The following is a 16888-nucleotide window of genomic DNA, read 5'->3' as shown; positions in this document are numbered from 1 at the left end:
AGAGGGAAGTAGGTGTGGCTATAAAGGCACCACCAGGGAAGCTTGTGGTGATGGAAGCGTTCTGTGTCTTGACTGTATCCATGTCAGCATCCTGGTTGTGACACTGTACTACAGCTTCGCTGGGTGTCACCACTGCGGGATACCAGTTAAGAGGACACGAGAGCTCACTGGATTATTTCTCACAACTGCATGTGAATCTACAATTACCTTAATATAAAAAGTTTAATTAAAAAACTATATATATACTAAAAAAGTACTAGATGCACAATAAATATTTGATGGAATTAATGGATAAATGAATGAATTCAATTAAACATTTATATCACCTTTACATGAACATTTCAGTTACTAGATAATAAAAATGATCGAATAAAATGGAAAGAGATACAGCAAATTAGGCATATTTTAGATAGTCAAATATTCGTTCAGTAAATGATTAAACTGATATTCCAAACTACTGATTTTAAACAAATACAAGTAGAAAATGGTAAATAATTTGCTTTTGAACAACAAAAACATGATGAAATCTAGCATTCTAATCTAATTCATACCCTACAGGAAGATAACAATGCAGGCCACATACATGCTGGGTACAGCTATCATTTGAACTAATACTCTTGTGTGTTTTATTGACATTTGAGGGAAGGATAGTAATTTATGGAATTGCATTTTAAACACACAACTTATAAAACTAGAGGAAAATCTTGTTTTAGTTTTTTTTTTAATATTATTTTAACTCTCCCTAGTTTTATTAACTAAGGGCCTCGCTTGGGTGATGCAGAAAGATTTTTCAATAATTACATAACACAGAAGATGACATCTTCCTTCAGAGAATTTACAGTCTAAGAAGACAGGACGGCCATATCCTAAACACAGGACAGGTGTATGATGTACTGCCTAGTACAGCACCTCGGGCAGACAAGGGACTAACATGTTTAGTAAGTTCAAGATTCAAAAAGAAACTGCCATCATTGTTCAGAGAAGGGAACATCCCACTGTGAGCTATGATTGACTGGAAACTAATTGTAGGTTGATACACCTAGAAATATTCTTGAATCTGCACAAAGACTGTGACGGCTTTTCAGTAGGAGATTAAAAAGGCAATATTTGGCACTTGTGAAGGAAAAGCATCTGCCTGGAAGACTAGAAATAGTCAGAGATGGTGGGTGGATAAAGAACCTTAAACTAAGGTGAGAAACTTGAAGACTACAGCATTTTTTTTTTACTTAACAAATATAAAGTGACTTTCCTAGGTATTAAAGCTAGAAAACTCATTTGTTTGTTTGTTTGACTTCTAAGTCTAATCTTCTTTGTAAAACACCTGCTTTTTGAACTGACAACGCTGAAGAATCATTACAAATGGAGAAGCAGAAGTCGTGTTGGTAGAGGTTTAATGTCACAGTTGTGCATTGCACAAATTGCCGGGAGTCCTGGAAAGACAGCTAAGACATGACTGCAGTAACCACTTCCTTCAGAGGCAGCTCTGTGGTTTTTCTCTGCAAAGTTAAGAGATTTCTACCATTGTGACTTCACGGCACCAGTTCATTTCTGTCCTCTGAAAGGCTTCATCAGAAAGCTCTGATTATTTGATACATATGTGACTCCTTACACATACTCAGCCTATGATTATGAACTTGGCCACTCAAAAATGTTCTATATCAAATCTAAGTCTATATAACAACTTTAGTCTTTTAGGTAAACATTAAATGAAACAAAATATAATCCAAACTACTTGAACTGTCATTAACTTTAATAAAATAGTATTAGAAATGATGTACAATTATTCATTCCGAGTGCCTGACACATGGTAAGGACTTTTAAATGCTGAATGAAGGAATGAGTGAATTCAAATCTGTTGAGGTAAAACCATACTATGAAGCAAGTACTGGGAATCAAGGAATAACTTATACCTTAATTGATGATTTGCAGGCAGAAATGGATGCTTTGGTGAACTTTAATGTGTTTTAAATATACAGCATTAAAGTTTCATATAATTGCATTGTTAATGCAAAATTCCATTTACACAGCTAACATTATATTAATCATATTTTCCCCTTGCCTGAATAATGCATGTATGAATATTTTAAATAAGAACTTTTAGAGGTTTGAGAAGCACCTTATTAAAGAGCACAAGAATCAACACACTAATGCGAGAATTTAATACTTCAATTATAATATCTGTAACTAATGAGCACAACTAAGAAACAAATCGAAGAAATAACGAATAAACCAACATAATACATATATCCACAGAAAAAAAAATTATATAAAATATTACCTGGATCCATTTATCCGGAATTGCCATGGCTAATCTATAGTCAAAGCCACCTCCTCCCTGGGAAATCGGAGAACACAGAGCTGGCATTCCTGAGACATCCTAAAACAAAGTACATCAGCATTAGCAGCTCATACTGCTCAACTTCTTACTAAATATTCTTCTGACAGCAAAGTCCAAGCCAATAAATAAAGACAAGAAACAGAGGCATATATTTTTGGAGTATTTTGGAGCATAACTGTGAGGGTAGATAAAATTGTGATAGCATATCTCATTTCCCAATAAGATTTTGTGTAACGCTTTCTACTGCAGGACAACTTAATCTCATGAAGTTATTCTTTTCTTTTCCTTAATATCACATAGAGAATACAAAATAGTAAAACTATTATTGCTAAAACATAGTTTCCTAGACTTATATTTGAGCTACTGTATGAACATTTTTTATTAGCTACTGCTTTCAAGAAACACAAAAATACATGTGGCATATATCTGTTATACTTGCTCTCTCCCTATACAGCACTGACATGGAATGTACTTGGTGAACGCTTAGCTTCTGATGAAATGGAAAGTAGTGTTAGTACATTAAGAGTGAAGCAATAAGATGGCTTTATATAGTCAGTTACACTTGGAAAGGGTCTTGGAGGTTATCTTGTGAAGCCTCTTCATTTATAAGATACAGAAACCTAGGTTTATTGAGGTGAAGGGTCTCTAAAGATACATGTTTCTCAAGGGTAGAGCCAGGACTCAGATGTCAGGCCTCTCAACAGTGTCTTTCTACTCCATCATGCCACCACTAGGTTAGTGATAATCAAATGAATAAAAAATCAAACAGATAAGTAAAAAAAAAATAAAATTGGTATAAAGACCCCAAGGTAACAAAATATATTATTATAACAACTGTTGCAAAATATGAGCCAAGTACTAGTAATTCTAACTCCACAATATCTTTCAAATAAACCCCTTTCTTTTGTTCCATTTCTACAGCCGCTATCTTATTTAATCTTCATTACTCCTTGCTTAGACCATTATATTTCCAAATGGAATTCCCCGTCTCCTGTTTCTTTTCACACCCACTGCCGCTAAATTAACATCTTATGGGAGAGTCTGCTCCTATCACTGCCCATCAATAGCTTTCAATAGCTAACAATTGAAAACTCAAATTCTTTAGCTTAAGATTCAATTCAACAATCATACTTGAAGCATCGATGATATAATTTACTATTTGATTATCTGCTTTCTCACTTGCTGTAAGAATGTAAGATTCACGGGGCAGGAGTTTTGTGGATGCTGTTGCTGTTGTTCATGAGGTATGCCAAGAGTCTAGAGTAGTAGAAGAGAACCTGGCACAAAGCAGGAACTCAATAAATATTTGCTGAGTGAATGAATGAAGGTGCTGTCAAAGATTTAAAAATAAATAACACACAATATTTGACCTTCAGGACTGATAAACTAGGACCTAAATAAACAGACACACATTTATTATCATGAAATGACAACATGATGTAGTTATTGTTGTTAACTGAAGACACAGAAAGCGCAATGGAGAGACCTACATCTTTCCACCATTATTTCTAAGATTTCATTTCAAGCATTAAAAACATCATTCACTTTGAAATGTTTACTCTTCCCTGTGCTGGTCACACGCTTTTCTACACATGTCACTGCCCAAACTCTTCCTTGGATTATTTTTCCTTACTTCCTATAAAAGACTATCACATACTCCGAGCTCTCTGGGACTTAACTCAAACGCTTCTTCTTCCAAACACTATCCCCAAACTCTTCCCTCAAAAACGCTGGAAAAAAGAAATATATGACCTCTCTGGACTTCCAAAATAATTTATTAACTGTTTTCTAATGGAAGAGAGGTACAGTTAAATACAGTACATGGTGAAATACATCCATAAGAAAATATTTGTCAATAATATCTTATTTCTACACAGTACTTTATAAAAGTGAAAAAGGATGAATGGTTAATAGAAAAGAAACTATTTTAAAAGAAGTTATATTTATCAAAATATGTCACATTTTCACAGATATGATAGGTAATCAGTTCAATTCCTTATAATCATTGGCTGAATCTGTATTAAATATCAGGCACCCATGTTAGGCACTCAAATTACAGAAACAGTGCCTTCCAGAGGAATTTTCATAAGACTGGTGATAGGCTGGTATTAAAGATCAAGACAATTTTTTTCAAGAAAACAGTAAGGTGCATTCTATATTTTGTCTAAAGGTAGTTTTAGGAAATAGTATGATACGAAATAAAATCTAAGAAAAATATGTGGGTACCAACTGGCCTTGACTCCTAAATCCGAATCCTAGAAAGCTGCCCCTTTAATGCATATGAGATACTTGTAGCTTTCTTTTGAAAATGGCAAGTTAATAACTATCATTTTGAAACCTTAAAAGAAAAAAAAAAGATAAAGATGACTAAAATACATATATTTTAAATATAAAAAAGTTGATGCCGACATAGTATATTAAAACAACCATATGTGTTTCAAATGAAGTTAAAATAGCTTTGTTTAATATCTAAAGATCACTTATGACTATTCCAGAGGGGGGGATCCTCAATCAAAAATATTTTTAATTAATATAACAAATATAACAGTGTGGAATGGTAAATATGTTCTAGAAAAAAAGCCTTCAATTTTAATAACTGTCATTATAAATAAATTCAAATTTCTACTTTAGGACTTTATATAAAATTACATTACTTATTCATTACACCACATTTCTTTCTTTAAAAATAAATTCAAGAGGATCAATTCCACATTTTGAAGAAACTCCCACTAGACAGAAAAGTGATGTATTGAAATTGAAGTAGTTTTGAATTTAAGTAGAATAAACTGAAGACAAATCTTGTTTAAAAAAAAAATCTAAAACCAAGTAATATAAAGTAGGCTAAAGCCTCAAAGTTTCAATGGTAGAAACACTGATAATCAGACAAGAGCCCCCCGGCTGAAGAAACTATGTTACTTGAAATGAACAGAAAGATCAATGTAACAATTCTAAGTTTCATGTATTAAATAATTGCTTCTTTTTCTTCAGTACCCATTTTTGATTTGTGCTGTCATTAATTGTTTGTAGTAATTTGTCATATAATGTCTCTGTGCTTTGAACTGCCATAAATATAACTGACAGACTAACTTTCTTAATGTTTGACAGACAAAATTAAAATACATAAAAGAAAAAATAAAAGTTTAAAATATGCTCTGATTGATGTTAAAAAATATTCAGCACACGGGGCCGGCCCGGTGCCATAGCGGTTGAGTTCACGGGCTCCGATTTGGTGGCCTGGGGGTCACAGGTTCAGATTCCAGGCCTGGACCGATGCACCGCTTGTCAAGCCATGCTGTAGCGGCGTCCCATATGAAGTAGAGGAAGATGGGCACGGATGTTAGCCCAGGGCCAATCTTCCTCAGCAAAAAGAGGAGGATTGGCAACAGATGTTAGCTCGGGAAGGGAAGGGAAGGGAAGGGAAGGGAAGGAAAGGAAAGAGGGAAGGAAAGGAGGGAGAGAGGGGGAAGGAAGGGAGGAAGGAAGGAAGGGAGGGAGGGAGGGAGGGAGGGAGGAAGGAAGGAAGGAAGGAAGGAAGGAAGGAAGGAAGGAAGGAAGGAAGGAAGGAATATTCAGCACATAAAGTATTAGCCAGATTTAAAAGCTATGACCACATGTAGGTAGGGAGAGCATGTGAAATAATACAAGGTATGAAAATGGTATGATAATTGTGGGTTTTTAAAAAATCCTATATAAGAATTTATTCCAGGAATTTAGGGTCCATAGCTCTATTCCTAGAAGATATTTAGAAGGCAAAAGGCCCCAAAAGAGTAACTGTTCTCTATCCAGAGATAAACAAGGAAATCATACCACCTACTTGGAGATTTGGGGTTTTGAGAAACAATGGATAGAAAAAAGCCTATACACATAAAAAATACCACAGGAAGGAGACTGTCCCTCTTGCATTCATTCCAATGAACTTAATGACAACAATGGGAAAACACACTTTGACTCTTCTACAACTGTCTTACTATTTTTATATGCCAACCACTACACTTTATATACAACAATTTTAACCTACTAAATCCAATTTTAATAATAATTCTTAGTTAGAAGACTCAGAAAACCAAAGGGATTTTAGTACTAAATCTAAATTAGCATAAGCATTTAACAAACTTCTTAATTTATCACATTTATCACAAAGAGGGGAATTGTCAATTATGCATATACCGAATTATATCATTACAGTGCAGCTTTGGGACAGTTAATCATGAACCTTCAGTAATCATGAATAACTAGTGAACATTTGGCAATCCGAGAGCAATAACGTAAACAAGAAATGTAATTGCATCAGAACGAGAGGCTTCAGAGAAGCTCGCGGGCAGTGATCCATGCCATCTCTAATGATTAAACCAGGAAAGAAAAAACAAATAAATAAATAGACAGACACACATTAATATTCAATTCTTTACTCCGCTGCAGGTCTCATGGCGGAAGGACCTGTCCACTGATTAGGGTATTTCACTTTCCAACTACTGGCATTTTCTTTTTTAACAATGGAATGACGGCAAGTACTTTGTGTACAGCATCTCCTAACAGAAGCGCAGTGAATTCTAAAGAATGTGCCACCCATACGAGGTAGCTGCACTCTAGTCAGGGGGCCATTTCAGCTATGCAATTATTGACAACTCAAGACTGATTATTCAGATACTGTGTGCCGACAAATGTCCTCTATTAAAGGGGGTCAGTGGGTAGAGATCGTTATGGCTTTACCTCAGCTATTGTTATAGAGTCTGGATACAATGTGTGAATCAAATGATTTGCCAGCATGAGATAAGTCAAGGCATCTTCATCTACTTGTAGTCCAAAATATTCATGGTAATCACCTGAAAAACCTTCACCTAGAGAACAGAAAATAAATATGGATGCATTATGTTAACAAGCAAGTCTTAACTGCACAAATGCCCCCACCAATTAGTTTGTTCATGTCGGTTTTGCTATCATAGCAAAGCGTAATGAGCCTCGAATTCACATAGTGTTACCATCAGCAAATCTATGGAATTCCATATCAACATTCAGAGTTCAGACAATCCTGCAATGCAATTTTTGTTTTACAAAAGCAAACAAAAACATTTTGATTTAAAATTTTAATTTAATTTTAACTGAATTTTACAGCACAAAAATAAAGCGAAATGATACTGAAGAGAATTTTAAATTTCAACTTTTGGATATATTTTTTTCTCACATAAAGAGATGTTAATATTAGCTGGCTCCTATCAGGTCCCAATGAGATAAAGTAAAGCAAATATGAAAACCATCATAAAATTGAGACTTAATGTTTATATTATTTTAAATATGGGTTTCAATTTATACAATATGGATTTCCTATGACAACAAAAAGATTTTAACATTCTCCTACTCTTTCTGTATCCTCTTCCTCCACCTCCTAATTTTGGTTGCTTATAGTATGCTTCTCTTACTGGGTTATACCATTTACCTTCTATTCCTTCAGTTGCTTGCTCTTATTTTTAATTAAATCAAATTAGTGCTCAATATCTTCCTTTTTTTCCTCTGTTTCCCTGTATCTAAGTTCTTTACTTTGACTCAATTTTTTCAGTTTACTAGATTCCATCACTGAAGGTTTTCATGTATAATTATGGAAGTTTTATTCTGAAGGTTCTTTCAAATTTATAACTCAATGGCAATTCAACTATCACATCCTTGAGTCACATTTTGTTTCCCTAAGAATTGTGTAGACACTGTTGTTGGCAATAGAGTAGTATGCGTCCAGCCATTTTTTTTCCGTCTATAGCGGTAAATTGCTTTTTCTTCCTAGTTGCCACCTGATGAATTTCTCTTCATCACTGAATTTTATAAATTAAACACTCTGTGGCTTGATGTTAATTGCTTTATCTCAATTTTTTTCTGGTATATTATGTGTTCTTTTGCAATTTCAGTTTTGTTTTCTTCCCTCTCATTTCAAAGGGCGAAAACATGTTAAGTAACTCAGAATGTTTTTCTTTACTATTTCTTGGGCTCTTTACCTATAAAAAGCATATCCCATATCCATGGACTTCAGTTCATTTCCCCCATTTCAAAATTCCTTGGAAAATACCTAGCCCTCAGCAGAGGGAGGTTCTGCAGGGGAATGTAGGTGTTTTAATCTAGGAGAGGATGTTTCTGGAATTTAGCCACGCTTGCCTTTTTCATCCCCTAAGTCAGCTTCTCTCCAAACTGGAGGATATCAATAAAAGCTGTCGTGTTTTATAGATTCAACTTCTTTCCTAGGAACATCTCATGGGGCAGCATGATGATTAAGAACAGATAGCAGCACGCTTTGAATATAGCTTCTTTCCTTGGCAGCCACTTTTCAAGATTTACAGTCTAAAGTCCCTTTTTTGGATTGGTTGTTGCTGGTAAATATTTGGCCATTAAAAAATAATAATTGTTCGCTATGTTATCTATTGAGGGATTAGGATTCTGTGATTCTACTTTGTACAATTTTTAAACTAAAGATCTCTGATCAATATTTTAATTACAAATTAATTTACAATTTAATTTTAACTGAGTACATCTATATCTAAAATATACATATTCTCTTCAATGTTTAATATGCAAAGGAACCCACATGTTCACAAATGTTCCCATTTATTATTTTTGTTATTTATTTTTCACTTCAAATGCTGTCACATTCACATCCTGAGGGTGCTGCAATAAATGGTTTCCCTAAAAAATATTTTTAAAAGAAAGCTACATCTTAAGGATAGCATATTATTAAGTAGATATATTTCAAGGAAAATCATTATCTTTCATTTACTGATAAAATGGATTTATACCCAACCTCTTGCCAAAAAAAACATCAGAAGTGACTAGAGACAAGACACACACAGTGGAACTAATAAAAATCAAGCCAGCAAGAACGGTCATTGGAGCTTCTGTAACTGAACCCCAAATCTGTTTACAATCTTCCTGTAAAAAATAAAATAAAATCATCAGTTATGTCTGTAATATATCAGGGTACCTACCAATTCCATGGTGATGATAGAGCATGGATGTAACACCATCAAAACGAAATCCATCAAAGCCATATTCTTCCAACCACCATCTTATGTTTGACAGAAGGAATCTTAAAACTTCCCAGCTAAAATATTAGAGAAATATATATTTAAGAATACTGTATACAATGTTTTCCTTAATTGTTATACATCATTTGCTGAGAGTATTAGTTAAAATTATAAATCTCTGTCTTAGGAACCATGATGTTTAAAGAAATAATATCATATAAAAACCAAAAGACTACTAATAATTTATCTCATTTGTTTGATGAAATTCATTTTAAAAGGAAAAATTATTAAACTTCTTTAGCTGCAAAATCACTTAATGTCTGAGAAAAACAGAAAAATGTGTAGGATGAGTCCAAAGTGCAGGGACTCTGTCCTGCTCAATGCTGTGTCCTCAACCACTGTGCACCAATTACTACACAGTAGTGCTTACCGAAGAAAACAAAACAAAATCTGTTAGTTATCTGTGAATTTTCATCAAGATTTTTCATATAATATAATCAGTTATTTAGTTTCTCCTTCTAGAAAATATAATTTCATTATCAGTAGTAAAACTGCCTTCAACGTTTGTCTGCTTAAAATAGTTCCTTATTCTACAATTTCAAACAGACACAATTCAGAATAAAAAGTCACAGGAAAAAAAGACTTTTAAAATCAACCACACGATAAGCAGTATTACATTATAGACTACTATTTTGTGGGGGTAAAAAAAAAAAAAAGAGACCTAATTACTAAAAACATATGTTTAATAAGTAAAAAGTTCTACAAATTAAAGAGTCCTACATCCATAAAAACAGAACGAAAACAAAGAACTATTATAACTCAATTAAAAATGCCACACGAAACAAGCTTATTTCGGACAATTGAAAAGAGGGCATCATCAGTTAGTATTTTCCTCAGTCACAGAGTTATGGTTGAGTTCTCTATCTTATTATAACCATGGTTTTAAGACCTTAATACCTCATTTAGTTTAATGAAAAAGCAGTAATAGTGTACACAAATCTCTAGCCCAGTTGAAATCTATGTATTTTCTTAAACCTTCCATATATTAAAGAGTAATCCGACATAAGTGGAGATTAAGTCATCACAATCAACTCCAGAATTGTAAAGCTAAACTTTGGGGAAAGATGAGTGTTGTTGGTAATTAACTGCTTTAAAAAAGTTACTTTGAGTTTTGAAAACTGACTGAAAGTTAAAAAAAGAAATGAAAAAATAGAAATCCAAGCAATCTAGTAGATACGAAAGGGAGCCAGGAGGTTGGTTCTAGATTATTAGGTCCAAGACATGATGAAGGGAGAATTTGATTATGTTTCTATTAATACATATTCATTTAGAATTTAAGGAAAAAAATTCTGTTTAAGGAAACCAAATGAATAAAAATAAAGAAGTATTCTTCAATGGAACAAGATCAAAATCACTCTATATTTTGTATAGGAATTTCTAATATTTATACTTTTTTGAAGTTTTTTAAAAATTAATAAACCATTCTTTTAGAGCAGTTTTAGGTTCACAGCAAAATTGAAAGGAAGCACATCTATACTTTTTTTTAACAAGGTTGCTATATTAATATTTCAGAAAAGAATAAATAAACTTGCATATCAATAATCCTTTGTAAGTAATGTTTTGGAAAGGACATATATTTTTCTAATTTGGCCATTTGACTGGTAATGTATATATTACTTTTGAAAGGTAAATTGAAAGATATTTTTAGCCAAAAATATCCCAGAGTAGAAACAAAACCTGTTTAAATACTAAATATCTTGGATAGATGTATGAAGATATGAATATGTACACCAGAGATCACAAACTGGCTTGATCTGACGTGCACTACTGTTTTGTTTAGCTTGCAGAGTACTTTAAATTTTTCGATTTGAATTTCTGTAGATGGAACATGTATTTTCTAGCACGTCCCAGTCCCTGCCACTCCACACTTTCTTATACCAACCCTATTTACTCATTTACATCACCAGCTGGGGCTTGTGAACATTTGCTGTCAATTTCCAACATAAATATCATGGACTGAATATTTTTCAGGTAGGCGTATGTTCAAATGTAAAAACTATGCCCTAATATCTACAAAAAGAAAACAAGAAAAAGAGCCAATGATATTGCAATTCAATGAAAAACATAAAAAGGAGATACTAGGAATAACTGAAAAGAAAGCATTGTCCAACATCACTTAGTTGATTAAGGGCAGAGTTACTAAATGTCCTACTGATTCCTGTTATGACAATATTTAATCTATTCTCTTTTTGACCAACAGGAGTAATAAAACTGCAATTGACATATTAAAAGGAAAAAGACATATTTACTTGTAACTATGTGAATAAAGAGATTCTTGGCATGGATGAGTAGAAGAAGAATTACCTGTGGTAATCAAAAAAGAAATAAAAATGACAATGGAGCATCTGATTAAAAAGTTCTAATGGGTTAAAAAAATAAAGTCTATTCTTTAGACCTCCAAAATGCTCTTAACCTGAAATAATGCCTAAACAACACAAACAATTCTAAAAAAAAAATCACTACAAGATTAAACTGATAGGAATAAATCAAATTTGTAGTGCTTTCAAAATAATTTATTTTATGAATCATTAATGAAACATAAAATAGAAACAGAAAAGAGATACACAAAATTTACAGGAGAGAAAACTATCTAGAACAAAAATAGGAAAGAAAGAAATGTAGAATGTTTTACTTTCTAACAAAGTCTCAGGAAACATTCAGGAAAAGAAAATCAGACTTAAATTTTTCAAGTTAGTAGCAACAAACAGAAAGCAAAAGTTAAAAATATCAATTCTCTGATTATATTCATTTTCTAAAACTAAATTAATAAAAAGAATTAAGTAAAACACACAAACAGGTAACATTTTATAGACAATTAGCCTTTGTTGTTCAAGAAAAAAATGAACTACGAGTGCAGGAAACAGGAGGAAAAACAGACTTATAAATAAGTTCCTAATATTTCTGTGGTACAAATTTTGTGTCTCTGATCATCTTAGCGTGATAAATCTAGACAGACTAATTCACTGTCTGTAAACTCAGTGTCCTGATGCAACTACTTTTAAAACACAGACTGCCTGTATTCAGGTCACAAAATCAGGGCTTTAGAGCTCTAACATCACAGAGAAGCAGGAAGACTGAGGTTTGAGTCTGTAAAATAACCGTGAGTACCCGCATGAACACAATCCAGAACTCAAAAGTTGAAAAACAGTAGGTCACAGAGCGTTCAGTGTTATTGAAACGAAGATGTAGTTTTTTTTCTTTTTCTTACACTATGTGAACATCCAACTTAATGTCGACAATGTATTTAATTATGATATACACACATTTACCCCAGATCACTGTTCTTAAATTACAAGAGGAAAGCTGTGCCAGGGGTCCCTAGACCCCCTCCAGGTTGTGATTCACTAGCAGGACTCACAGGACTCAGCATACAGTCGTGCTCACAGCTGTGATTTATTACAGTAAAAGGATAAACAGCAACATCAGCAAAAGGAAAGCGTGTGGGGCAAAGTTCAGAGGAGTCTAGGTGCAAAGCTTCCAAGAGTCCTCTCCAGGCAGAGTCACACTTAATTCCTCCAGCAATGAGTTGTCACAACACTTGTGAAATGTTGTCTACCAGGGAAGCTCATTAGAGACTCAGTGCCCCTCGATTTTATTGGGGGCTGGTAACTGGGCATCCTCTGCCTTAGCATGTATCAAAATCTAGACTCCCAGCAGGAAAGCAAGTGTTCAGGATAAGACATATTGTTTATAGGAAGAGTTTAGGTGCAGTGAGCCATTGTCTTCAGTTCTGGGAAGGGTAAGAACCTTCCGGAAATGCAAGTTCCCAGCTGCTAGCCAAGGGCCAATCTCTTAGGCAAGTGTTTCTAAGGATAGCAGTTTTAGTCCTGCTATACCAACTCTTTTCCGCACAAAAACAGAGCCTAACATTTATTACATAATTACTATAGTTTACTGGAGAAAAAACTTCTAAAAGCATTTTATTTCAGAGGTATTGAGACCTCAAAACTAGTGGAAGAATCTTAAATATATATTAAAAATCTAAATACGTAAGGACCTCTGGCGGAAATACGCTGTCCTGCACTCCGCCTTCCAGCTGTCACATGGACAACGAAATCACGAAGCCTCTACAGGAATGAACTGGTTCCCTGCATCTAACATTTGCCTTTTAAATAGAACACCAGAACAAGCTTAAGGGATATGTACCAGTGAAAAGACAGACTTCTGAAAGATGTCTATTGTTATTTCTACTATCATAATGTTCAAATTCAGCACCCATCAATTCCATTTTTCCTTCTTTGGTGGGGTTGAGAAGAAGAAGAGTTATGATGTATTCCAAATTACGACTGAATTAGAAACATTACTCAACGTGTAGTAATAAATGAACTGAATCATCTCACTTGAGTGGTTTGCCTTGAGTCCAAGTATGAAAATGTCTGGCAAAGAGTACCATAAAAAAGGCAATTTACTTTTTCTACCCCAAAATGTCATCAGACAGCCCATAACACAGTTGATATATCCAGTTGATTAGAGTCCCATAAAAATATAAAGTGGAATTTAAGAGCACGGTTTTAGTTGGTGTGTTCCAGCACACAAGGCGGAACTTTGATTTTAAGATTACTCCATTGACACGAGGTTTTTACAGCCTATCCTTAGAAATCACGGGGCAGCCTAGTTTGCAAACAATTGGAGGAGTTAGATGCTAAATTTTAGAAGTTGATGGCAAAAAATATATACCTTAGTGGCCAGCACGAATGTGTATGAGAAGTACCCTATTTTAGTTATTAGCTTTATATCGTAAACTAATTAACATGTTAGAAACTAATACAATGTCATCTATACTGCCTACAGTCAACTGATTAACTTACTCACACTTTTTATGAAGCAAAAACAAAATCCCTAAAATCCAGGAAAAGATAATGAAATGCAGCTGACCTTCTCGTGAATCATAAACCACTAAAAATGTTTAAATCACAGATGTCTAATACAGAAACTGAACACATCGATGGATAATATATACATTTAAGCATTTCTGGCAATCAAAATAATCAGGATTCTAATTGGTTTAGATGTCTGAAATCTTCAACCTGTAATCAAGTAATGAGGATTTACTCAGGAAATTTTGTCACATACAGATAATTCCAATATTAAGGTTTTTAGGAAATATCTCTAAAATCAAAAACTGTTGATTGTCTCCCATTCTGCCAAAGAACTTTATAATGAAATAAAACAGTCAAATTTTCTTAGCAAGCAAGTATAACCAGATATAACAACATCAACTAGATGAAGTTACATTTTGTAATACAACTTTGTTTGCCTAGTGTTGTATTTATTTGTGGCCCTGAATAATTTCCGGGATTTTCAAAACAAGCAACTTAGTCCACTGGATGTTATTAAACCTACTAACATTGTAAACTAATAAATAGCAGACATTATTAAACAGTGGCTAAATATCAAAAACATGAAGAAAAATTATATATTTCTCTTAGCTATTCCAGTCTTTGAAGCTGAATGGCTATCAAAAAGTACATCATAAAACCATGAAATAAAAACCACATGTTTTGATCTGAGTATTTCAAGTGAGACAGCAGACTGACAGTGAATAAAGAAGGTACTTTGATACTTTTTCTTTTATGAAAAAGATATGGTGTGTCAAATAAAGGATAGACTCTTAAATTGCAATAAAAATAACATTTTTTAAGGAAGATATTCTAAACTGTCACCATAGAAAAGCAAGAAATATCTAACTACCTACTCTATTTTTGAAAATTAAAAAAAAAACCTCATCTATCAATTTAAGTTTAATTAAATTAACCAACAAAGACAAGAATGTTATATTTTTGTCTATACTTTGTCAAGAGAAATTATACTTTTTCAGTCAATAGAAATTGATTAAAAGAAAAACTTGAAATGATCAAAAAGTGATTATTCATATCTAATACTAGATAGCAGTATCATCGATAATAAAATGTATCTTGGTTTTTAGACACGGAGAATTACATTGAAGCTATTGTATACATCAATTCCAAATAAAATTAGGTAGCAAGTAGCACAAAACTCTACTGAGACAGACTGTTAATTCAACTACCAAAAATTCATAATAATATAAATTTCGGAACTACGTAGTTATTATAAAATACGATTTTGAAGTTTTCAATGTCACGTTATTTTCTGGAGTTCACCCTGAACAACTTTATTTTATACGAATTAATACATTGTTTAATCATATTATATCCACTAAGCCTTGGTTATCTATAGTCATTACAATAAAATATTTTCTTTCCCTTAAGGCACAAATTATACTTAGCTTATTAAATATTATATTAAAATTACCTCTATTTGTATTATCTATAAGTCTAATCAGGTATTCTCTAGAAATAAGTTGGAAAGGATAGCATATTGTGTCTCTATATGCTAAATGCTTCCAATTATACTTTTAACAGAAGAAAAAAAAATACTCAACTCAAAAAATTTTTGTCTCTTTTTTCTCTAATTTAATCCACAGTCTTAACAAGCTTGGTTACCTGCTCAAGTACGATTAGGAAAAGGCAAACTTGAAAGGGAGTGTGTCTGTGTGTGCCTGTAGTAGTAAGGGACCAGCAGTGAGAGCAAAAGTACAAGTTTTGGTTCTGAAATAAAAGAAAGAGACAAATCTAAGACAACTAATAACCCCCTCTGATAACGATTACTCCAAGTGATTAAGAAATTAATAAATTTTCATAACATTTTTTTTTAAATTGGTTCATATTTCTCTGTTTTCTCACAAAGACTGTTACCAAAGGCAATTTTTCAAAGCATTAATGCTTATAAATTATACTACAAAAGTTTGGAGTGAACTTAGAAACATCTTTTTCAAAGTAGAGGACCCAAAAAGCTGAGCAGCCCATGGTCCAGAAAGCGGAAAGCCAAGCAAAATCATCCCCTATAACGAAATACAGGTGAGGTGGTATGTGAAATTATTACATATCTCATCTGAACAAGACACTGTTCTTCAGAATAAATCCCTATAGGTTAGCTAACTACATATACACACATATAGACATAGGTAGATAGACACATACACACTCATATTTTTCAAACAGGACTAAAAATTCTATCTTACCTATAAAATGATCCAGGTCAAAACAGCTGACAGTGACTTGAACATATATAGATATAAATCTTTGACAAATATTAAACCATAATTGGTAATCAGCTTTTAAAAGTTTATTTTAATGGTAAAAGTCTGGAAACATTAACTATTCATATACTTCTGCTTTTTCATTTTTTCCCTTCTGATCATTTATAATAGATTATGATATTTAAATAAGCTATTATAATACTTCTATTACAGAAAAATACATTCCTGAACTTGATAATATCCCACCATCTCATTAAAATTTATAGTTAAATATATAATATATATTTATTTATATTTAGCTAGTTTCATTTCAAAAGATGACTTGAGGCAACTCCCAGATCTAAACAGTATCAAAAATAAATGAAGAAAATACAGGTGAAGGGGAGTAAAGATATTGCAGATATACAATCATAAAGCATCTGGGAATTA

General features: G+C 33.1%; 1 protein-coding gene across 1 annotated transcript in view; it reads right to left on the bottom strand.

Moving 5' to 3' along the window:
* The window catches only part of GBE1 (1,4-alpha-glucan branching enzyme 1), a 258313-nt gene that overhangs the window by 73593 nt on the left and 167832 nt on the right, over positions 1-16888 (bottom strand). The window contains exons 8-10 of the mRNA XM_058570688.1: positions 9301-9416; positions 7049-7176; positions 2279-2377 (exon numbers count right to left, since the gene is read on the bottom strand). Of these exons, the coding sequence (XP_058426671.1) occupies positions 2279-2377; positions 7049-7176; positions 9301-9416 (343 nt within the window). The remainder of the gene's footprint in view (positions 1-2278; positions 2378-7048; positions 7177-9300; positions 9417-16888) is intronic.

The sequence above is a fragment of the Diceros bicornis genome, chromosome 27 (assembly GCF_020826845.1).
Source record: "Diceros bicornis minor isolate mBicDic1 chromosome 27, mDicBic1.mat.cur, whole genome shotgun sequence".
NCBI classification, from domain to species: domain Eukaryota; kingdom Metazoa; phylum Chordata; class Mammalia; order Perissodactyla; family Rhinocerotidae; genus Diceros; species Diceros bicornis.
Note: the sequence above shows the minus strand (reverse complement) of the source record. Positions and strands in the feature narration are given on the sequence as shown.